The sequence below is a fragment of the Capsicum annuum genome, chromosome 7 (assembly GCF_002878395.1).
Source record: "Capsicum annuum cultivar UCD-10X-F1 chromosome 7, UCD10Xv1.1, whole genome shotgun sequence".
Classification (NCBI taxonomy): Eukaryota; Viridiplantae; Streptophyta; class Magnoliopsida; order Solanales; family Solanaceae; genus Capsicum; species Capsicum annuum.
The window spans coordinates 154832252-154858143 of record NC_061117.1 but is presented as its reverse complement, the minus strand read 5'-3'; the positions used below and the strand labels follow the sequence as shown (position 1 = coordinate 154858143).

The 25892-nt window shown below is 34.0% G+C and overlaps 1 protein-coding gene across 1 annotated transcript; it reads left to right on the top strand.

The window, feature by feature from the left end:
* The first annotated feature begins 4471 nt into the window (after positions 1–4471).
* On the top strand, positions 4472–25147 carry LOC107852968 (cytochrome b561 and DOMON domain-containing protein At5g47530). Its single transcript, XM_016697999.2, has 4 exons — positions 4472–4778; positions 5494–5943; positions 6686–6949; positions 24699–25147. The coding sequence occupies exons 1-4, from the start codon at positions 4575–4577 to the stop codon at positions 24984–24986; spliced, it is 1206 nt and encodes a 401-aa protein (XP_016553485.2). The 5' UTR covers positions 4472–4574; the 3' UTR covers positions 24987–25147.
* The last annotated feature ends 745 nt before the right edge of the window (positions 25148–25892 follow it).

Here is a 25892-nt window from a genome sequence, read left to right as displayed (position 1 = left end):
ATCTAGACCTCACCATCTATGCAAAATGAGTGAAACAAAACTTAAAACATAAGGTATGAATAACCTGTCCGGCAAGGAATCAAAATATAAAAGTTTTCTTGTAAAGACAACTATAGCCTATTGAAGATAGATACAAACATTAATGTACCGATTTGAGAGACTCTACTAGATATCCCTCTCTTATACTTATGAGACTGATGAACCTGACTACTCTGATATGAATTTTTCATGATCCAAAATGTGTCATGATGGAACTAATCAAGGCAAAGGCTTAATAAGTAAGTCAATCACTCAAACTAATAATGAAATATGCAAATATAGTAAAATAACTCATAGGAAAAACTTCTAGATTGAAGTCAACCCAAATATAGAATATAATCACAAATAGAAAATAAAAGAATTCCATACAATCCAATCTCAAAATCTGGTGTCATGGCATAAAAACATCTAATAAAAAATTTGAAACAGAAGATACATAGTTTGTCTTTGAAATAAGAATAAAGATAACTCATAAATAGAAGAGGCCTAAAGTCGACTCTAATAATCCTAGGGTGGTAAGTACCTTGAAGTATTGCCAACTACATTACATGAATCAGCCTGTTTGAATTGTGCTCTGCTATGATTTACACCAAAAGAGCACAGTAGGAGTGAGTACGGTCTACTTGTACTCGGTTAGTAACATAGGCCAATTAAGTAAAATGGAAAATAAGAGAAGTAAAATACACTATGAGCAGGTCACCTGCAAGCAGAAAAGCCTCAAACATTATCTTAAATCATCTCAACTAATAGTTTAATGTGTGTGCGTGTGTATATATATAAGATTACTGAAACGGTATTAACACACATATAAAACATAAATGCATGGCAAAAATACAAGTCAAGCAAACTTAGAAAAAAAATATGCATGTAATGGGGATGGAATGAATGGTGAATGCCATCACATGACTTTTCGTATATATCGATCAAGCTCGCAGAAACCAGGCAAGCCCCATGGGGATTTTGCAATTCATATACTATATCTCATATCTTAATCTCAATTCTTCTCTCTGGCTCGTGTTCATGGAGAGAATTTTCATATAGGTGTCTCATTTCTTTCAAAAATAGTATTTCTAGTGGTACAAGTATCTTAAGAATGTATATATATTGAATGAGGATTTAATGCTCACAATCAACTCAAATGATGATATCTAATACATCCCACATAAAATATATATACAAATAACCTAGAAATCAATACAAGATGTCCATAATTCATGATTGTCAACTCCATTAAGGAACCATCAGAATAAACATGCATGCAAGACATCATTAATATCATATCCACCCCTAACTGGGGTATTTTATCAAGATAAAAGCACCAATGCTCAATTAAGGCCTAAATTAGTAGAATATTCCACCCCCCCTTCCCTCCCCGATGACCACCCGACCTCCTCCCAAGGTATCATATCTAGAATAAAGACATTTAGATGCACAGATAAGACCAATAATGTCAAATAAAGCCTCTACAATAGAAACACATAATATCAAATATCATAAATTAACAACAACAAAATATATAAGCCCCGACACAGTTATACAACAGTAAAACTAATCTCAAAATATAAATCCTATAGCATGCATTACTTACTCATTAACTACCTACCTCAATTTGAAAGAAGTTAAGCCATAACCTACCTCAAAACAGTGAAATTTTGGTCTAAAGTACTTCAACACAGAGACTTCCCCTCATGAACGGCCTCAAAACCAAATACACCATCAAATATAGCATTTGTGTATTAGAAGAAAGCTAACAATATTCATATTGCCCATATTTGAGCCAGATCCAAGATTGGTTTGAAAAACGAGTACAAAAATAAAAGTAGTACAAGTAAAAAAAAATTCAAAACACATTCCCCAAGGTTATAGGAGCCTGCTAGAGAAAAGCCATACAAAACGGGTAAAAATCAAGGCCCAAAATAAAGAAAACCCTTATTAAACTTTACCGATAAAAACCCTAATTTTCTACTTTGAAATCATGATTTAAAGGTATTTTTAAAGATAAAATCAATGGAAAATATTAGAATTATGAGTTTTGGAGCTACCCATATGAAAATCAATATTAAATCCCTTAAAAATTACCTTTCCCGAAGCTTGGAGGTCCAAAAATAGAGTAAAATTGCAAAAATAGAGTATTTATACTATTCAGTGAACAGTACCTCAGGAAGGCGGTCAACCTTACGTGTTTGGGAGGGCCAGCGTTGATCAAATTGTTAAATTGGCTTTCACATTCGCAAAAGCTGATGAATCAGGTCGCATTCACGATAGCGTCGTCGCGTTCATGACAACGTCGTCGCGTTCACGGAGAAGAATTCCATTGCCCTTCGTGTGATTGCAACCACCACCTCGCGATCGCGATGAAGGGTGAATTCCTTCTATGTGTTCATGGCCAAAGGGCCGCATTTATGGAGGATCCATGCACCAAATATTAGTGGCGTACCAGCTAATTTGGCATGTTTTTGAATATTCTGAATGGACCTTCGAGATTCGTTCAGGACCCGACAAAGTAAATCATATATGCTGCTAGGCTAATTTTGATTTTTCGATTTTAATGGCAATGTTGAAATTTAAAAAAAAAAAAGAACTGTGTACGCAAAATTAACCCTCAAGATCCTATTTCACTATTTTTCAAATAATGGATCAAAATAAGATTTAAAAGTTTCAAAAATGAACCAACTCCGCTACTAACCCAAATTCAATATTTCAAATCTGCGGGCGTAGTCCGTTATGCCATCCAACACTCAGAATAACAAATATTAATTAAAGTCTATTATATGACTTCTGAAGCCTCTAAAAACTACAAACACTCACAACTAGTTCTCAATCGCATTGAAATAGAAATAGTCAACCATCCCTAAACCTCAAAATCAACAGATATCAACAAAAATACATTGAAATAAAAAATTCACAAATTTAGGTCATTACAGGGGGAGGGGAAGAATTTGGGGGTGGGGGTTTATTTCATTGAGGAACAATATGATAATTGGATCTTATTTGTTTATTTCATTGAGGAACAATATGGTAATTGAATTCTATTTAAGGTAATATGTTTTAGGATGCTCGAACATCACGATCTGAAAAGGTTAGAAATAATATTTTTAGCCTTACATCACGATAGTACGTATACTATTTGTTTTATATAACCAAGAAACTATTAAAAAGTTACATTTTTCAAGGTATTTATTAAAGGTAAATTAGTAAAAATATTTTTATTTTTTAAAAAACTGAGTAGTTTCTTAAAGGGTATGCTCAATTTAAAAACACAACTTATCTAGAAATAGGATGAGTATTAAGAAGAACAATTAATACAAAAAAGTTCTCTCACTATCAAGATTGATCACGAAAATACCAAATTAAATTTTGACATATGTTTTGTTAATTAAATTACTATTATTTCAAGATTTGTGAAAATTATATAGCTCCCCGATCCTTGAATATTGGCCTTAGAATTTGTATTACATTGTTCATATTAACAATCTGGAATTGGAAACCCTTACAAGACAGACTCACTATTCTTAGACGGAAAACGACCAAGCATAGGGAAGGATGATTTAGAATCAATGGCTACCAAAAAATTTCATTATCTCTCACTATCCAAATTTTTTTAAAAGGTTTCCTTTACTAGCATGACTGATCTTGTAGACCCCCTATAGATATGTAACCTATGTAGAACAAATATTAGTTTATCTAGGTATAAATAATAGTTAGGAGTTCTTTTGGAGTCTTTTATTAACATAATAAAAATGAAATCCAAGCCAATCTTGATGAAAAGTAGAGAAACCAAATACACAGATCTAATACTTTATTATTTCACCTAGCAGAACCAACTATATACATGTAAAACACTCACAAACACTTACTTAAGTTTGTCCTTGGAGTGTCATTTATTCCTAAAAACTAAATACGTGAAACACATTGCTACATTTTGTTCTCTATACGCAAATTTAGTAAAGGGTGCATGAGGCCGCATCTTACTTTGGTAAAAGCATTTTAAACAAGAAAAGCAACAGAAGAAAAGGGAAGTAAAGTGAAAAAAACCTTGGAAGAGTAATTGAAACACTGCTTTTACCCTCTTACATTATTTCTTATTTATTATTGATGTTCGATATCTGTATTGAGACTTGATTTGATTCGAATCCGTGCAGAAAAATTCAACATAGGGGGTAAAGTTCTCTTATAAAGATTATTTATTAACTATACATAAAAGCTCAATCCAATGATTAATTAAGAACAAAGGACTATCACTTCATTACAATCATTGATGCTGTAGCTACCCACTCTTTTCCCAATAAAAGAACCTCTGGCCTTATCCAACAAAAAATGATAAAAAGAATGAATAAAGAAAACAGAACAAATACATTACTTCTTTTAAACTCCAATTTTCTCATTCCGTGGAAAACTCATGGATGCATGCTCAAGACTCAAGTTAAACTTTTTTCTTTTCCTTTTTAAGTTAGCTCTTATATATACCTACGTTGAGGAAGAAACACGAAAAGCGAAAAGCCAAAAAAAAAATAAATTAAAAAAAGAAAGTGAAGATGTCTCCATTTTATTTAATATTTTTTGTCTCAAACTCAATCTTCCTTTTATCTTTATTTTCATTTACAATTCATGCCCATCGTTGCACTGAGAATTTTTGGTCTGAAACCCTCAGTAGAAATCTTACATTATGCAAGAGATACAGACATAGGAATGGAGTTGAATTTGGATGGAAAATCGAGAACACGACTCAAACTCTCCAGGTCAGAGGCTGATCCAGAGTTGGTTTTATGAATTTAACTGATCTGATAACTTTTGGCTTGATCCATAAATATGTACATGCATAAAAGATTGTATGCTTATGTTTTGAATAACTTACCAAGGGCTATAATCATAGTTATCCTCTAATTCAACTACTTCAACCATTTTCGAGCATCTCTTTTTTTTTATTAGAGCAGGGCGTTCGAAGGTTAGCTCATTTTTGTATGATTGTTCTTGCACTGCTCTATCAATGAATTATGAAGCTAAAAATTATTTCCTGATTAAGTTTTGAGCCCATTTTCTCTAAAAAATTCGGAAGCTCTTCATTGCGGCAACAATACCAAATATCAAACAAGTTGGTGCGGTACTTAAGGACTCTTGAATTCTCTTTTTTTCCTATTCCTTTCTTAAATTCATTTTGTCGAATGGCTTTTTCTATTTATTTTATTTATTATTAAATTTTTTTTTCCTTGTTATGCTCCCCTTTGGTGATGTACTTTTTAAAATTTTGTATATACGTAAATTTATTAATTAATCCTTTTGAGAGGGAAGTTTGCAGTATAATGGTAAAAATTGTTCAAAATCGGTCTGCCTTCAAATATCAATTGTGATATTCAATTACCAAAAAAATTGATGTTCTTGCATTTCTTTCAATCCCCTTGGTAGAATTTTCGATTATGTCAACTCTAAATTCTGAATTCGCCTAAGCTCCAACAGGTAATAGTGGGAGCAAGATTAGAAAGTGAAACAGGGTGGCTTGCCTGGGGTTTGAACTTTGGACCAGAACCAAGAATGGTAGGGACTCAAGCATTTATTGGCATCAAACAAAAAAATGGTTCATTTCTTGGTGACAAGTACAATGTCACAGAATATATCAAGATAGGGTGCAATCTCTTACCTTCTGCTATTGATTTGAATGTAAGCAAATTGGAGTTTAGTTCTCTTGAACATATTCAGTATCACATTATAGAAGCCACTATACATCTTCCTCAAACAGCAAATATTTCAAACATTAATCATGTTTGGCAAGTTGGAAAAAATGCAAGTGGAATGGAACCCAAGATTCATGAAAAAACTCTCAAAAACTATGATAGTGCAGAGACCATAGATTTGCACACTGGTGAACCTATAAGTATTCGATCTGCTAGACGTCGTCACGCCAGAATTGTAAGCCTAATTATGGATTATTCTCCTTATTGCTCTTTCTTCTCTCTTGGTTACGTCTATATTTTTTAGGATTTTACTTATGTAGAGGTAATAGTAATAAAATAATGTTATGTCATTATTGTATTTTTATAACATGCATGTTGTAGAGGTTGCACCTTAAATTATTTTTCATGTAATCAAATCCCATTTATTAAAATAAATAAAAATAGATAAATAAAATCCCACTTATGATCGATTTTCTTTCATTGCATGCTTACGCAAGCGACGACATCCTTCAAACCAGGTAAAAGCTTATCAAGACCTGGTGCTTTCACCACGCTAATTTATACATGCATATCATTGGATTGAATATGGAGTCCGTTCACTAAACCATGATTAATAACTATTTATTTTTACTATATTAAATTGCTTAATCATAACTGATAAATTATATTAATTTGGTGTAAACACACGGTCACCTTTGAGTTTTTGTCCTTCAAACTATGTTTAGAAGATAGAATGAGCATATTGATAAATTGTAATGAGTGGTTTTTTTATTCCTCTAAAATTTCCTTCATTAGAAACTATAACAAAGAAATTCTATGTTTTAGAAAGTAATAGGTCACTTTCGCATGTGAAAGCGCTTTCTCTCTCTATTTCTCTATCTCTATGTATATTTATTTTATTTCCAACTATTTTTAATTTAAGCACATGAATGAACGCCTATTTGCATGAATGCTTCTAATTTTTTTTGTATTTACAGGCTCATGGAATACTTAGCATTATTGGTTGGGGTGTAGTACTGCCTATTGGGGTGATAATAGCTAGGTATTTCAAAAAGGGTCCAATACACTGGAATGAACATGATCAATGGAAATATGCTCATAAGGCATGTCAAGCATGTGGATATATTATTGGTGCAACTGGTTGGGCACTCGGAATGTGGCTTGGAAATTCTTCCAAACATTACTCTTTCCCCAAACATGGAGCTTACGGCATCTCAATCTTCACATTTGCCACCCTACAAGTAAACAGTCTTTCAACCAACTTCTTAATTATATTCTCCATTAATGCTTGTATGTGAATAGATTGTCAGTATCACATATGTAGGATGATGCGACTTTTTTAGATTCTTCGTGAGTGTAGAATATTTCGTATATTAAATTAATTTATTTACCTACATTTAATTATACACCAAACTTTTTTAAAAAATATGTGTATCTTTCTTATACTTTTTTTGATTTATCGTTAATTATTGCTAATTATATGTACTCTTACCTCATGAATTCATCAGTTAACTATGATAAACTAACATTTATAGCGTAAATATGATTAAAAAGAAAATTCTGCTCGAGAGCTTTGACCACTACCCTCAAAACTTTCTATTTCTCCATGCCCTTTAAAATTTATACTTAGTGGGAACATTTGATTACTAATTTAATCTACAAGAATACCGTGTATTAAAGTCATTACTATGAGAATTGATTGTAAAAATATTCTTTTACGTTATCAATTTCTTCAAAAGGAGAGAAGAATAATTAAAAGAGATGTTATTAGAACTTAGAAGTGCCAGAAATAGGGTAAACTATGGGTGGCTTTGTTGTTTATCTCCTATAAGAAAAGTACTATAAAACTAGTCTTTTTTATGTATGAAACAAATACATATTTGTCCCTCTATACCTCAAATATTTTTAACCAACTCTTCATGCTTGTTTATCTTTCAACATCTATTTTTTTTTTTTTATTTCACTTTGATTTTTATTTTTATTTTATTTTATTTTTTAGCTTTTTTAACCTTTACTTTTTTCCTTTTCTCCTCTCAATTTTTTTTCTTTTTTAAATTTTTCTCAGCCTTTATTTTTATATTCTTTTTTGTTTTGTCATATTTTTCTCCATTTTTTCCTTTTTTCTCAACCTTTATTTTTTTCATTTTTGTAATGACTCTTGTAGTGAAATTTAAAAATTTCTATTTCTTAACCATTCTATCCTTCTTTGGAGTTCCTATATGTTGATTCTGGGATGTAGGGATGGTTGGTGTGGCTCTCAAGGATTTCAGAAAGATTTTGGGAGAGTTTGAGGTTTTAAGAGCTAATAGTTGACTTCAATCAATATTTCTTGATTCGAGTGTTCACTGGCAATTTTGAATGCGCCAATAGATCCAAAATATTAAATTTAGGTTAGTAGCGGAATAGGTTCGATCTCAAAACTTGTATAGCTCATTTCGACCATCCGCTTGGTATAGAATAAAAGGGATTTCACGGGTTAATTTTGTGATAAAAAATCATTTTTAAATTCGACATCGCCATTGAATTTGAAACGTCGAAATTAGCCTAGTAACACTATTAATTTAGTTTTGTGTGGTTCAAAAAAAATTTGAGGGTTCATTCAAAGAGTTGACTTGTATTTTTGCTGGTTTTCAGCTGTCATCTAGAGCATGCCCCTTTTCTTTTTACATTTATAGCCTTAGGCTCGCATTCGTGGAGTTTCATTGTCCCTACCTTCGTGTTCACCGCTAGAGACTCGCGTTCGCAAAGAGTGGTGTCGCTTCTTCATCGCGCTTGCGGACAGAGGCCATCATTCGCGAATGTCCGGGTTGGGCAACCTCACGATCGAGACCAAGGGCTTATGTTCGCGAAGTCTAGTGACCTGGATAGATTAAGCACCTTTTTCGGCCCTAAATCATATTTCTCCATTTCTGAATTTCTAGAGCTTGGATTAAGGTGGTTACAAAGGAATTTTCATGATTTTTTCGTGGGTAAGTTTTCAAATCCTTATTTCATCATTTCCTATTGATTTTTTCTTCAAAAAAACTTTAAATATATGATTTTAAAGGTGTTTTGGGGATTTTTCCTGATAAATTGTTAAATGAGTTTTTCTTCGATTCAAGGTCTGATTTCAACTCAACTTCACCTGGGTATTTAACTATAGACTTCTCTTGATGTGGAAAATGTTATTCTTAAATAAAGTTTTACTTTATTCCTTTTATTTTTGAACTCATTTTTCAAATCCTTAGTGATCTTAAATAGGATAAATATGAGTATCATTAGCTTTTTTTGGACTTGTAGATTTTTTTTAGTAGATTGGACACGTTTGGTGTTGATTTGAGGGAGTTGAGCTTATGATTAAGGCTTGGGTAGTGTATAGACTTGTAGATCTTTATTTAAGATAAGTTGATATGTACCTTGACTTTTTTAAAAGTGTTTTGTGTTGTATGCTTGTTTGTATGTATTATTGTATTTAGTCTAGGATTAAGGGTCATTCTTAGGTAATACAACGAGCATCTCCACAAGTACTAAAGTCTTTGATGGATTGTATTTAGATATATGCTTACTCTAGTTGTTTTTATACTTGTAAGTACCTCTAGGATGGATTGTAAATGAATAACTTGGTATTTTTGAATATTAGATAGGTATTACCTATATTATGATCTTGTATTGGACTTGGTTACATTCTAGAGGATAGTTAGGTCATTCTTGCCTTGTTACAAAATGATAGAGGTTTACTAAATACTTAGAGAATAAATGAACTTGTATTAGTTGATGAGACTTAATGTATGGACCAAACTAGGTTTGGGTAGTTCCGCGATATATTGTTATTGGTTATTTCAAGTTACCTATGGGGGGCTAATATGAACATATTTATGGACTTGAGTAACTATTTGTGATCATGTGCCCAAGTGGAGGCTTATATGCATATTTTTTGTTGACTTAAGAAGATGTATTATTGTCATGCTTGAGTGAGGGCTTGACTTGATGTTATTGGTCATGTTTGTGCATTAATGTCTTATGTCGACCTAGTGGGGGCTTAAATTATCATTATAGGCCTTATATGCACATTGGAATGTCTAATCTATCATTGTGACGCCCAAGTGGGAGCTTGACTGACATTGTAGACCTTGTTTGAGCATTTAATTGCATTATCATTATAGTGATTCCCACGTGAGGGGTTGAAATGATATTATTGTGGACTACATGACTATTATTCTGGTGGTGTCAAGTGGAAACTGGAAGCATAAATTATTGATATATAGAGGTGATTATGAGCTCACTTATACATGTATTGAATGGATTTTGATCTTTATACTGATTGGTTGTGAGTATACATACTTATATCATACATGCATATTTATGTAACATTTGTACCATTAATAAATACTATTTTTAAAAGAAAACGAGACACTCTTATGAAAATCCTCTCTGAGAACACAAGCCGAAAAGGAGAGTTGAGATTGAGATATGAGATATATTATATGGGTTGCAACCCCCATGGTTCTTACCTAATCTATTAGAGCTTGGTGGGTGTATACAGAAAGTCATGTGGTGATTTTCACCATTTATCATCATTCCATCACTGCATTGTTCACATTACATTATGTTTCCTGGTTTGCTTTGATACTATATTCATATTTACTTTTGTATTTTATTGCCATCAAAGCACGTTGTTTGTGATATTATGTTTGAGCATTCATTACATTGTCTTATATTACCTTATACTAATTTGGACGTTGGAAAATTATGAGACGTGTGCTATGAATGGGGCTTTATAGGAAAATAAATGTATATCTCTGTTGGTAGTATGAGACACACTCGTATATATATGTACTCTCTCCCTGTTTTTCATTGGTTGATTATAATTGATTAAGCATGATATATCTTATTACTAAGTCTTCTTCATAAATAACTTCCCTTATAGATTGATCATAGAATGAATAGTATTGACTGACCTAGGTTAGTATACCTGCCCTATTTTTGGTAAATCTTTTGACCATTTTATTAGGTTACCTTGATAGGATGAAAAGATGCAATTGTGAGATATAAATCGATTGAGGAAACTCTTGGGTAGTTGGGATAGTGGTTCTCGCAATCGCTTTGGATTAGGATTGATTGTCAATGATGCATGCTGAGTACATGTGGTTTCGTATACACCCCTTGCCTTTTCTTTCCTTTTTCTTATTTTTTCAAACCTCATGCAACTATTGGTTTAATTGGTAGATGGTAGATAACGTTCTATGGGAGTTGATATAGCAGAGATCGAGGTAGTAGCTAATAGACTTTAGAACATCTCATATCTCTCTATTTATATCTTATGTTTTTATTCACATTTAAGATATTTTAGACCCATATTATTATTAGTTGAATCTGTATAGAGGCTTGTAGTGATGAAAATCAGTCCTGGGATTTACCGTTGAGACTCTTGGCTTCTATATATATATATATATATATGTTTATATTAGGATTATTCGTTCTTGTATTTTGATTTTGTCTTTATTAATTGCATTCTTTGGGATGGGTTAGGCTTATATAACGACCCGAACTAGGGCCTGGCTGCGACGAGTATCTCAAGTCCCACGTGGACCGAAGATCACTACCTGCACCCAACCAAACCAAACACAATATCCCTCAATGTTGGATGGATTTCGAACATATAACAAAATAACACGCAACAAACTTAAGGAAAGTCAAAACATGTCTATAACCGATGGCCGATGACTGGCCAAACAACGGACCAACATCATCCAATATCCACAATAATCCAAACAAAGACTTCTAAACAAAGAACCAAAATTAGTCTTTGTCAGGATATGTCCCCGACTCTGATAGATGACAACGAGAATGAAAATGATAATAAAAGTAACTATCAACTCGAATCTAATGGTTAAATGCCCAAGCCTTCCAGGGAATGGATGGTCACCACTATGCAATGAATCAAGCCAACCGACCTAACTCTGTATACGAAAAGTAAAAGTAGCTCCAGTGCATGTATCACATAGGGATACATCATCCGGAGAAGGTTAGTAGGTTGAATACTAGCATGTAACTCAGGGATAAGGATAATATAATGACATGTTCAACAGTTCAAAACATTTAAAGCTAGTGCACATAATCAAATGCATACACACACATACACATATACACATACACACACACACAAAAATATATATATATATATATATATATCACAAGCCAGGATAGGGAACAAGGCTTAACATACACTTTAAAACTTTATCCTGGATTATGTAGCTTAACCGCCATAATATAAAAAGGTACCCACGAGCTATATGGGCCCAGATCTCTCCTAGTTGGTAGGGCCCCAGTGTGTATGGCCACAGGAACCAAAGGGTATACATTTACACTATGGGGGACTCGAACCTCCTAGCATATTAAGGTAACACAAGCACCAAATCATGTAATACGATGTGGGGACTCTAACCTCCCAATCAATTGATAATAATAATAAGGGAGACTCGAGTCACTAGGTCATATAGACCCCCACATTGGCAACCGCAATTTTCAGTATTGGTCCTTCTAAACCTCTACTTTCACGACTCAATCACACAATCATCATTAAAGCCCAATTAAAATAATTATTGGACATTCCCATTCATTGAACCACATTACACATTAAGGCATACATTGATGGTATTGTCATACCAAATACACTTGCAAGGTAACAATAATAGGCCAAAAATTACATCAAATTAGGTGAAATTCACAACCCCTAGGTTAAATTATACATTAGCTTGGGGAGTTAGACAACCCCATAAGGTTCAATTCAAATCATAATGCAATAGTTCAAGGTTAATTCAAATTCCCACATTTTTCCTAACTAAAAACAAATTTCACAATATAGGGTTGGGGCCATAACCACTTCAAAAGTCACAAGTTTGGGGAAAATCTCAATTCTCTAGTTCATTCACCATACCTATACACCCATAAGTTCAAAACTATAATTAAAGCATGAATATTCATATGTAGACAATGGAAAAACATTGTTCAATAACAAGCATTCAAAACCCACAACCTTTGATTGCAAACCAACATAAATATCTCATGAACAATACTTTAAAACATATGATTTTTACAAATTAACAATGAGGGAAGGGTAACATGCCTAGAATACTAAGTTTTACGAAAGAAATTCAACACTCGATCCTTTGGATGACCTACTTCTTAGAAACCCTAAATATGGTTGCTTGAGAAAATTTGAGAGTCTTTTAAGTGTTTGTGTATGCTAAGAATTAATTATAACACCCTTAAGTGTTTTATGGACGTGGGATTTTAATTGGTCAAAGAGGGAATTGTCTAAAATACCCTCAATTTAAAAACTAAAATTTAGTTATCAGTGACTATGGGTCACTATACGACTCGTAAGGAAACATTATGACTCGTCACCCTAAGTCATAGCCATGATAGTTTGCAGGACACCCATACACTTTGACCATACTAACCAATTGGTATCACTCGTAATGGGACCCTACGACTCATAGGGTCTATTCGTAGTCAAAATAGTACCTAATTGGGTAAATATTGGACATCCTATGATTTACACCCAACTACTTCTAACAAGTTCTTACGGCTCATAGTAAGTCACTCGTACTCAAAGCAGAACTTAACCACTTAATTTCTAATTTGATTACAATTGGGTCTACAGGACCCATCGTGACTCCCTACGACTCATACTCCCAAGTTGTACTCAGGATAGTAACTCAAGCACTATTCACTGCACACTTTATGACTAGGGTCACCTGACCCATCAAGACACCCTACGACTCATAGGGTGAGTCATAGTCAAGACAGTGAGGATAAAATTGTAGAAATTTTTACAGGACCAAAAACCCAGGGTGTTACATACTCTCCCTTAGTATCATTCGTCCTTGAATGATAAGGCATGGAACTTATTAGCACAATTTGAATCCACATACCGCTACTTTTACCTTTAACAAAGATAGAAATCAAAGATGCTAAGGAATACACATATGTCAAGCATAATTATCTAGAATAGAGAACACGAATAGATATTTCGACTTCATGTCCTCCTCGAATTCCCATGTAGCTTCCTCAACCTTCTACTTCCTCCAATGAACCTTCACCAAAGCCACATTCTTAGTCCGTAACCGACGGACTTGCCGATCCAAAATCTCAACTGGGACTTTCTCATAGGATAAAAAATCAAAAATACCTACCTCCTCCTGAGGAACAACCGTCAAAGGATCACCCACATACTTTCTCAACACTGAAACATGAAACACTGAATGAATAAAGCTTAAACTGGAAGGCAACTCCAATTCGTATGCAACATTATCAACCCTCTTCAAAACTATGTACGGACAGACATAATGGGTACTAAACTTCCCCTCTTGATAAATCGTATCACTTCCTTCATGGGGATACCTTCATGAATATCCAATAACCAATACTGAAGTACAACTCCCTTCGCCTCACATTCGTGTAGGACTTTTGGCGACGTTGGGATGCCTGAATTCTATCTTGAATTACCTTTACCTTCTCCATGGATTGGTGAACCAAATTAGGGCCAAACAACTTATTTTCACCAACCTCAAACTACCTAATAAGAGATATACACCTTCTGCCTTATAAGGCCTCAAACGGAGCCATACCAATGCTAGAGTGATAACTGTTGTTGTAAACAAATTCTATGAGAGGCAAGTGGTCAACCCAAATACCACCAAAATAAATAACACAAGCCCGAAGCATATTTTCTGACACCTAAATTATTCTTTCTACTTGCCCATCTATCTGCGGTTGGAAAGAGGTAGTAAGAATTACTTTAGTCCCCAAGCCTCGCTTTAATGACATCAAAAAGTAAACTGAGAATTGGGTACCCAAATAAGATATGATGGAGACTAGAGTACTATGCAACTTTACGATCTCCTCAATGAACAACTTAGCATAATTGTCTAAAGAGAAATTAGTCCTCACTGGCAAGAAGTGAGAAGACTTAATCATCCTATCCATGATGACCCAAATTGAATCAAATTGATGATGATACCACGAAACACTAGTACCAAAATCCATATTAATTACCTCTCATTTCCATACTTGCAATTCAATCTCTTAAGTCAACCAACCAGGCCTTAAGTGTTCCACTTTCACTTGCTGACACACCATGCATTTAGCCACAAAATTGGCCACATCTTGCTTCATGTTATTCCACCAATAAATCTTCTTAAGATCATGATATATTTTCATCGAACCAGGATGAATGGTATATCGCAACTCATAACATTCGGCCAAAATTATTCTTCGCAACCCATCAACATAGGGAATCCATAATGTGCCTTGGTATCTTAAGATACCATCACTACTAATTGAGAAAATCATCACTTTCTGCCTACCTATATAATTCTTGATTTGCATCAAAATAAGATCTAACGTTTGCTTTTCCTTTACTTCAGCACCAAGAGATGACCTTGCCACCTCTTGAAAAATTATGCCACCATTCTTAAAATCTAAGAAACAAACTTTGAGATTAGCCAAATGGTGAATATCCTTCACCAAATCCAGCTCCTTCTCATCCACATGAGACAAGCTTCCCATGGAAAACCTGCTAAGAGAATTCACAACCACGTTATATTTACCTAGATAATAGTGGAGACTCGTGTCATAGTTCTTTAGCAACTCAAGCTATCTACTTTTCCTAAGATCCAATTCTTTTTGAGTGAATACCTATTGCAAGCTCTTATGATCATAATATATATCAACTTAGACCTCATACAAATAATGCCACCAGATCTTTAACACAAATTCCACAACTAACAATTCTAAATCATGAGTCAGATAATTTTTCTCATAAAATTTCAACTGTCTAGAAGCATATTCAACCACTATGCCATGTTGCATTAACACACAACTTAGTACTACCCGGGATACATCGCAATAGATAACAAAATCATCAGTGCCCTCAGGCAGAGTCAAGACCAGAGCCAAAATTAACTTATCCTTTGGCTTCTCAAAACCACCCTCGCAAGCATCTGACCACAAGAATTTCACCTTTGTCTGAGTTAACTTAGTCAATGGGGCAGCAATAGAAGAGAAACTCTCCACAAACCTTTTATAATAACCGGCTAAACCTAAGAATCTCTAAATATCGGTTGGAGTCGTGGGTCTAGGCCACTTCTAGACCAAAGCAACCTTCTATGGACCCACCATGATCCCTTCACGAGAAACAACATGTCCCAGATAAATCATAGCATTCAAGCAGAACTCATACTTAGAAAATTTTTCATACAAATGATAATCCTTTAGGGTTTGTAACATAAGGTGGACGTGATCGGCATGATCCGCCTCGCTCTTAGAATATACCAAAATATCATCAATAAAGAAAATGACAAATAAGTTCAAGAACAGTCAAAAAACCTGATTTATAAGATCCATAAATGTTGCTGGGACATTGGTCAAGTCAAAGGATATCACCAAAACTCAAAATGACCATATTGGATTCAGAAGGTAGTCTTAAGTATATCCGCCTACCTAAGATTCAATTGATGGTAACCCGATCGAAGAACAATCTTAGAAAAGAACTTAGCACCCTGAAGTTGATCGAACAGATCATCAATCCTTGGAAGAAGATACTTATTCTTCAAGGTCACCTTATTCAATTGGTGGTAATCAATACACATTCGAAGGGAACCATCTTTCTTATGCACAAAAAAAATAGGAGCACCCTATGAAGACACACTAGGGCAGATAAAAATCTTATCTAGAAGATCTTTCAACTGCTCTTTGAGTTCTCTCAACTCAGTTGGAGCAATTCTATATGGAGGTATAGAAATAGGACGAGTGTCCGAAAGAAGAACAATCCCAAAATAGATTTCCCTATCAGGAGAAATATCAAAATATTACCAGGAAACACCTTGAGAAATTCACAAACCACGGGGAAAGTCTGCAAGAAAGGACCTTCGGATCTAGAATCCTTAACATGTACTAAGAGATAGAGGTACCCTTTAGAAACCAATTTCCGGGATCTAAGATACGAGATGAACCTTTCCTTAGGCAATAGCAAACTACCTTCCCATTTGATCACCGGCTTATTATGGAATTGGAAATTGACCCTTCGGGTGTAACAATCAAGAGATGCATAGCATGAATACACTAAATTTATCCCTAAAATCACATTGAAGTCTAACATTTCCAATTCTATTAGATCTACCAAGGTCTCTCTACCATGAACCGACATCACAAAGTCCCTATAGATGCTTCTATCCATAACGGAGTCACCCGCTGGGGTGGACATAGAGAAGTGGTCCAAAATACATTCAGGATCAAAGACAAAATGGATAGCCACATAAGAGAGTATAGAATTGGGATCCAATAGACAATATACATCACGATAAAAGAGTTTAAGTGTACAAGTAATAACATCGAGGGATGCCTCAGAATCATGGCGAGTGGCAAGGAGTGTATAGATGGTTTCGACCAGTGCCAGAGCCAAAAGTAAGTGCAACACCTTTTGGTGCGTAAGCTGATAGAGTAGTAACAGGAATCTTATTTGCCCAGAATCAACCTTATAAGGACAATCCCTCTGCTTATGACCAGTCTGACCAAATTTATCATACTTATTTCTCCCTTCTTCACAAACACCACCGGTGCACCTGACCATAGAATCTTCAAGGAGGATACGATGGAGCTGACTGAGCCCCACTAGCCTATAATTGGGCTGCTGGTGCTCTAAATCTACTATCATTTTGAGAACAAAGATCACCCAACAAATTTGGGTAAGGAGCACTAGCCGTAGAGTAAGAACCAAAATTGCCCCGCTTCTTTTTAGACTACTTTCCACTATCTCTACCACTCTGCTGCTGACCTTCACCTTAATCCAAATAGCAAAATTTCTTACTCTGCCTTTCACTTATCTCTTCTTGTTTATTTTCTTCTTCTACTTATTGAATATACACCACAAGTCTAGAGATGTTTATATCCTTGTTCAAAAAAACAATAATTTTCTCTAAGATCAACTAATGGGATAAACGAGAGGTAAACTTCCTATTCTATCCCTTATGCTAGACACTAATTCAGGATCATAACACAACAACTGATGAAATTTCAAGGCATACTCCTTTACTAACATCCTGCCTTGTTTTAAATTCACAAACTCCCCAACCTTCTTCTCTCTAAACTCATGAGTAAAGAAGCGATCAACAAAAGCACTAGAGAAGTCCTCCCACAAAGTTGACTCAGCATCATCGCCCCTAAGCTACTCCCACTCTTCATACCATTGGTATACCATATCCTTTAACTAATAAGCTATAAAATCTACCCCTTCTATGTCAGTAGCATGCATCATACAGAAGATCTTTTCTATTTCATCAATAAAATATTAAGGACCTTCCTCAACCCTAGAATTAGTGAAAATGGAAAGACTCAACCTCTTGAATCGGCCAACTCTAGTAGCCTCAGATGATGGGGCAGCAAAAGTAACACGCTAAGTCTAGGAGGCCACCAATTGTGTAAGCAAAGGAATCGGCTAGCAAAACTCAACATTAGATATACTAGCCTGGTGGTGCCTAAGGAGGGATAGGGGGAGCCAGTGGTGCTCCCTCAAGGCAGTTAGAAGAAGCAACCCTAGATTAGGTTTGAACTTCTAGAGTTACACGAGCTCCATCCCCATTGTCCTTAGACAAGACAGAAGAATTCTCGCAGTTTTAGATCTTCTTGGAGACATGATCTGAAAGGCGAATAAATGAGGATTAGAGAGATTCAAGACCTTAGACTCTAAAGCTCTAAAATAGAACAAAAAGAAAGGAAAACATTCCTAAATATCTAGTAGTCTCTCCCTTATGAGTGTGGCATGCTACATACCCATAAATGAGACTTCACTTGACACGACTTTGTTAGACACCCAATGACACCAAACCTAGGCTCTGATGCCATCTTTGTCACTACCCAAACTAGGGTCTGGCCATGACGGGTATCTTAAGTCCTACATGGACCAGAGATCACCCACTACACTTAACCAAACCAAATACAGCATCCCCCAATGTCGCATGAATTCTAAAAATATAACACGATAGCATGTAACAAACATAAGAAAAGTCAAAACATGTCTATAACCAACGACCGATGACCGACCAAACAACTGACCAACAAGACCCAATATCCACATTAATCCAAAACAAAGTATTTTAAACAAAGAACTAAAATCAGTCTTGATTGGGACATATCCCCGACTCTGAAAGATGATAATGTTAATGATAATGAAAGTAGATATCAACTAGAATCTAAGAATGAAAGATGGTGAAATACCTAAGCTTTCCAGGGAATGGAAGCTCACCACTTCATCACAATACAATAAACCGACCCAACCGACCTAGCTCTACATAAAAAAGTAGAAGTAGCTCCGGTGCCTGCATCACATGGGGATACAACGTCTAGAGACGGTTAGTGGGTGAACAGTAGCATGTAACATAAGGATAAGGATAACATAATGCCATATTCAACAGTTTAAAACATTTAAATCCACTGTACATAATCAAATACATATTTATATATATATCATATATCGGGATAGGGAACAAGGTTTAGCATGCCCATTAAAACTTTAGCCTAGATTGTATAGTGCTTCTGTCATAACATATGAAAACACCCACATGCTATATATGCCCAGCTCTTCCTCAGCTAGTAGTTCCTCAATGCATGTAGCCGTACGAACCAGAGGGTATACATATGCACTGCGGGGGGCTCTAACTTCTTATAAGATATGGGGGAGTTGAACCTCCCAATCAATTGATAATAATAATAATAATAATAATAATAAGAGGGACTCGAACCACCCGATCATATAGACCTCCCCCCCATCGATAATTGGGTTTTCCAGTATTGGTCCTTCAAACCTCTACTTTTATGACTTAGCTACACAACCCTCATTAAAGACCAATTAAAATAAGTATTACACATTCCCATTAATTGAACCACAATACACATTAAGGAATACATTATTGGTATCGTCATACCAACCACACCTGTAAAGTAATAACAATATGCTAATAATTACATCACTTGGGGAAAATTCACAACCCTCTTGGTTCAATTATACATTAGCTGAGGGAATTACATAACCCCATAAGGTTTAATTCAAAATCATAATGCAATAGTTCAAGGATAATTCAAATTCCTATATTTCTCATAACTAAAAACCAATTTCACAATATGGGGTTGGGTTATAACCACTTCAAAAGTCACAAGTTTGGGAAAATCACAATAATTCCCTAGTTCATTCACCATACCCTGCACCCTTAAGTTCAAAACCATAATCAAAGCATAAATAATCATATGTAAACCATGGGAAAATATTATTCAATAACAAGCATTCAAATTCCACAATCCTTGATTTCAAAATCAATATAAATATCTCATGAACAATACTTTAAAGCATGTGCTTTTTACAAATGAACAATGAGAAAAGAGTAACATGCCTAAAATACCATGTTTTACGAAAGGAATTTAACCCTAGATCCCTTGGGTGACCTATTCTTGGAAACCCTAAGTATTTTTTTTGAGAACATTTGAGAGGGTCTTTTAAGTGTTTTAGTATGCTAAGGATAAATTATAACCCTCTTAAGTTCTTTATGGACATGGGGTTTTAATTGGGCAAAGATAGAATTGTCTAAAGTGTCCTCATCTTAAAAACTAAAATTTAGTTGTCAGTGACTACGGGTCACTATACAATTCATAAGGACACACTATGACTCATCACCCTGAGTCGTAGCCAAGACAGTTCCCAGGACACCCACACATTGTTGACCCTAAGACTCAACTGGTATCACTCATAATGGGACCCTATGACTCATAGGGTCCAGTCGTAGTCAACACAAAACCTAATTGGGGAAACACCAGATATCCTATGATTTGCACCCAATGACTCGTAACAAGTTCTTGTGGCTCGTAGTGAGTCACTCGTACTTAGACCAGAACTTAACCACTTAATTTTGTATTTGGTTACGATTGGGTCCACAGGACCCGTTATGACTTCCTATGACTCATACCCTCAAGTCGTACTCAGGATAGTAACTTAAGAACCATTCACTGAACACATTATGTCTAGGGTCACTTGACTGGTCAAAACACCCTACGACTTGTAGGGTGAGTCGTAGTCAAGACAATGAGGATAAAATTTTAGAAAAATCTCAAGGACCAAAAACTCGGGCCGTTGTAGCATGCTTGTCTGGTGGGTTTGACAAGTGTCATCACGTATCTATTTTGGGTTGTGACAATTTTTTCTTCTCAACTTTTATTTTTTTTATTTTTTTGCTTTTTATTTTTTCTTCATTTTTCTTTTTCCTCAACTTTGATTATTTTTCTTTACTTTTTTCTTTTCTTTGATTCTTTCCAAACAACAGGTTATGCCAATGGTAGGAGTTGATAGCACTATATTGTTTCTTGATTTATGAGATGTTCTATGTATTTCGTCTTAGAGGAAAAATTTAGCCCAAGAACTTTCAAACAACAAGTTATGTCCTATATGCAAGAGTTGACACTATCATATTATGTTTTAGTTATGAGATGTTCTATAACTCTTGCCTTAGAGGTAAGACAAAGCCCAATGACTTTCAAACAACAGTTTGTGCCTTACTGGCACGTGTTGAACCTACCACATTGTGTATTGATTTATGATATGTTCTATAACTCTTGCCTCAGAGGCAAAACTTAGCCCGAAGACTTTCAAATAACAAGTTGTGTCCCATGGGAAAGAGTTGACAGTGCCACATACTGTCTTGATTTATGAGATGATGTATAACTCTTGTCCTTGAGGTAAGACTTATTTTAAGGACTTTCAAACAATAAGTTGCATACAATAAGTAAGATTTGACACTACCACAGTGTGTTTGACTTATGCGATGCTCTATGAATTTTGCCTTAGATGTAAGGTTTAGCCCAAGGACCTTTAAATTATAATTTATGCCCCACGGGCAAGAGGTAACGCTACCACATCGTGTCTTGATTTATGAGATGCTCTATAACTCTTACCTTAGTAGAAAAACTTAGACCAAGAACTTTCAGATAAAGTATTACACCTCATGGGTAAGAGTTGACACTACCACATTGTGTATTAATTTATGAGATATTTTATAACTCTCACATTAGAGGCAAGATTTAAACGAAGGACTTTCAAACAGAAAGTTATGTCCCACGGGTAAGAATTGATACAACCACATTGTGTTTTGATTTATGAGATGCTCTATAACTCTTACCTTGGAAGCAAGACTTAACCCAATGACTTTCAAACAACAAGTTACGTCCCATGGGCAAGAGTTGACGCTACCACATTGTGTCTTAATTTATGAGATACTCTATAACTCTCGCCTCAGAGGCAACATCTAGACCAATGACTTTTAAACAATAAGTTACGCCCCTTGGAAAAGAGTTTAGACTACTACATTGTATCTTAATTTATGAGATGTTCTATAACTTTTGTCTTAGAGGGAAGACTTAGCCTAAGGACTTTAAAACAACAAGTTACGCCTCATGAGCAAGAGTTGACACTATCACATTTTCTCTTGATTTATGAGATGTTCTATAACTCTTGCCTCTAACTTAGCCCAAGGACTTTCAAATATCAACTTACTCCCCATGGGCAAGAGTTGACACTACCACACCGTGTCTTGATTTTTGAAATGTTTTATGACCAATTTCCTATAGGCAAGACTTAACCCAAGGACTTTCAAATAATAAGTTATGCCCCATGGGCAAGAGTTGACACTACCACATTATGTCTTAATTTATGAGATGCTTTATTAATGTTGCTTCTAAGACAAGACAGAGCCCATGAACCTCCCAAAAAAATAAGTTACTCATCATGGGCAAAATATAACACTACTTCATTATGTCTTAATTAATGAGATACTCTCTAACTTTTGTCTTAGAGGAAAGACTTAGCTCAAACATTTTCAAATGACAAGTTATGACCCATGAGCAAGACTTGACACTATCACATTATATCTTGATTTATGAGATGTTCTATAACTCTTGCCTTAGAGGTAAGACTTGTCCCAAAGGACTTCAAAATAACAAGTCACACCCTTAAAATTACTTCGATGTCAAAGAAAGAAGATCCTCTTTGCCGATTATCCAACTTTCTATTCATTAGCAAAATATAATAGAAGTTGAGAAAATTTAAGAAAAGAAGATCGAGAAAAAAGAAAAAAAAAGAAGAAAAATAAATGTGAGGAAAAAAAGAAAAAAGGAAAAATAAAAAAAATAAAGTTTGAAAAAAGCAAAAATGAGAAGAAAAATGAAAATAAAGGTTGAGAAAAATGAAATAAAAGAAGAAAAAAATGATAAAAGATAAAAACAAAAAATAAAGGTTGAGACAAACTAATTTTAGAAAAAAGAAGAAAAGATAAATAATATTTGAGAAAAAATAAAAAAGAGAAGAAAAAAATAAGAAAATAAAAAATAATGATTGAGACAAATGAATTAAAAAAGGAAAAAAAGAGATAGAAAAAGGTAAAATAAATATAATAAAAAAAGAGGAAGAAATAAAAATAAAAGTTAAGAGACAAATAAAATCGAAAGTATAAAAATATTTTAAGTGTAGAGGAATAAAATCTATACTTATTTTATACATAAAATGAAAAAAAAAACTAGTATTTAAATTTTTTTTTTATGGGAGTCAAAAAAGCAAAGACACCCACAATAAGGCCGCCATCCCATGTAATTTCTCCCAGAAATATGCAGTCTACAGCCCTCTTAGTTAATTTAAGTGTTTTTTAGCCTGTTTGCTCACATTTTTAAAACCTAGTTATTTTAAAAGTTGTTTTTTTATCAGATACTTTTGGAAAAAGAATTGGTATTTAACTAATCAATTATAAATTTTGTTCGCCAATGTTATTGCAGTGCTTTGTGCTTCATTAATGTTTCAAAAGTATTTTTGGGATTTTTTTTAAACTTCTAAATAATAACTTCCACTACTATTCAAAAGTACATATCTTATTTTCCTAAAATATGTCCAAATACCTTAATTGCTAAAGGAAAAAAATACATGGCGAAGAAAATATCAATTTATAATTAGCATGCGTAGCTAATATTTAAAATAATTACCATTTGTAGCTAAAGTTTAGATTAAATAGTACATTCTTTTATATTGGTATATTTATATATTTCGAACTTCATACACAAATCTCGCACCTCATATACAAATCTTGCGTCTCATATACATATTCTCAATTTCAAAGCTCAATATATATATATATATATATATATATATATATATATATATATATATATATATATATATATATATATTTATATTTGTAGACAAAGAAAATTTTCAAGCTCATGTACGAATCTCTAATATAATGCGAATTTGTATATGTATGTAAAATTTGTAATTTATATATTTAGTCACTAAACTATAACTACGTCCTATAATTAGACAAACTTTAGTTATGACGCCTCATTTACTGCCTAAATGTTAGCTATTTCTGAAATTTTTCCTTTTTTTAAAAAAAATAATAATCACTTTTAGGTTTCTTGAAACTTGGTCAAACAGGCTAAGTTTCTAATCTCAATTAGAGGTGTCAATAAGCTGCCTGAGCTAAATTTTGATGGGTGAAAATGTGTTGATTAATAAATGGACGAGTTATTGATATGTTAAAAATTTACTTAGACTAAAAAGGGTTGGAGAAAAATGATCTAAAATGTGAGTCATAATTCATTGCGCACAATTCTTATAAAATTTGAATTGCTTTATTTATGCTTTTATAATTTTTGCATACTTAGTAAAATCATATTTATTATGATTATTTATAACATATTTAATTTTTTTTAAAAATATTTTAACAAGATTTTTCATGAATCAATTTGAGCTACACATCAACACAATTTTAATGGGTTAAAAGTTAAAACGATCTGAGCTAATAATTTAACGAATCAACAATCTATTCAAACTTGACCAAACATTAAATAAATTATATTTTATGGATGCCTCTAACCTTATGATGATACTGACAATTGGACACTAATTAATCATGTATACAGACGCTGGCACTGAGATATAAGCCCCACAAGAACGATCAACTTCACACATACTGGAGTATATACCATCTTGCTCTTGGCTATGCATTGTTGTCAGTGATTTGTGTCAACATTTTCAAAGGCATCATAATATTGCAAGAAGAAGATACGTGGAAACCTGCCTATATTGCAGTTATAGCATGTCTTTTTTTCATTTTCATTGTCTTCGAAATCATCAATTGGATCAAATTCAAAGTTGATAAAAAGAAAACCGATCAAGAAATGTCCTCAAATGGCACATCCTACAAATAGATACATTCTCTTTTTTTTTTTTTTGCTGTATTGAGGATGCTATATCTTGTTTGTCTTTTGTTTTTTCATAATTGCGATCTTTTGATAACTTTGCTCACATATCTATCATATTGTGTTTGGATTAGTTTGCACACATAAGTATAAGATAACTTTACATGTATTATTATGTTTTTTATTTTTGGTTTCAATCCCCCAGTGAATGATGTCTGCCTTAAGCCCGATAACTTTGGATTTGAATTAGAAAGTGTTATTTTGGAGTAAAACGCTTCCTGTCAAAAGTGTTTTCATTCCTAATTGTCACGACCCAATGCGTTACGAGTGGTACACACGCTACCCTTCGGTGGGAGAATCATCTAATCCTAGTTACCCAACATCAATACTTAACAGTTATTAAATATGAATGAGCAATTCTGTTATCAACCAATAATTTGAATAATTCTAACAATTAAAATAATGTAGAATGAATCGAATGTTTAAAATGACCCCGAAACTGAAAGTCATTATACCAAAACATATAAATATGAAAATCTGCAGATACAACTCAAAAAACTAGAATAACTACAATGTCTGTGCTCAAAACAAATGGACAAGAGCATAGTGTGCGAAGACTTATGGCTGATCGGAAGATGAAGCTCAAACTTGAGTCGGAAACAGTCACCGGATACAATTGAAATCTCATCAGAGCCACTGAAATATGCTCTGGACTCAACAAAATGAAGAGTACAAGTAGTACAAAATCAGTATGTACTCGTAAAGTCATCGACCGACTCAAAATAACAAATATGAACACATAACCAACAATCAGTAAACAAGTACAACCATGTGACACTTAGTATTTATACCTTCACTTAGTCTTGTCTCAATAATAACCAAATAAATCAGATAAGAATACAACCAGAACAACAT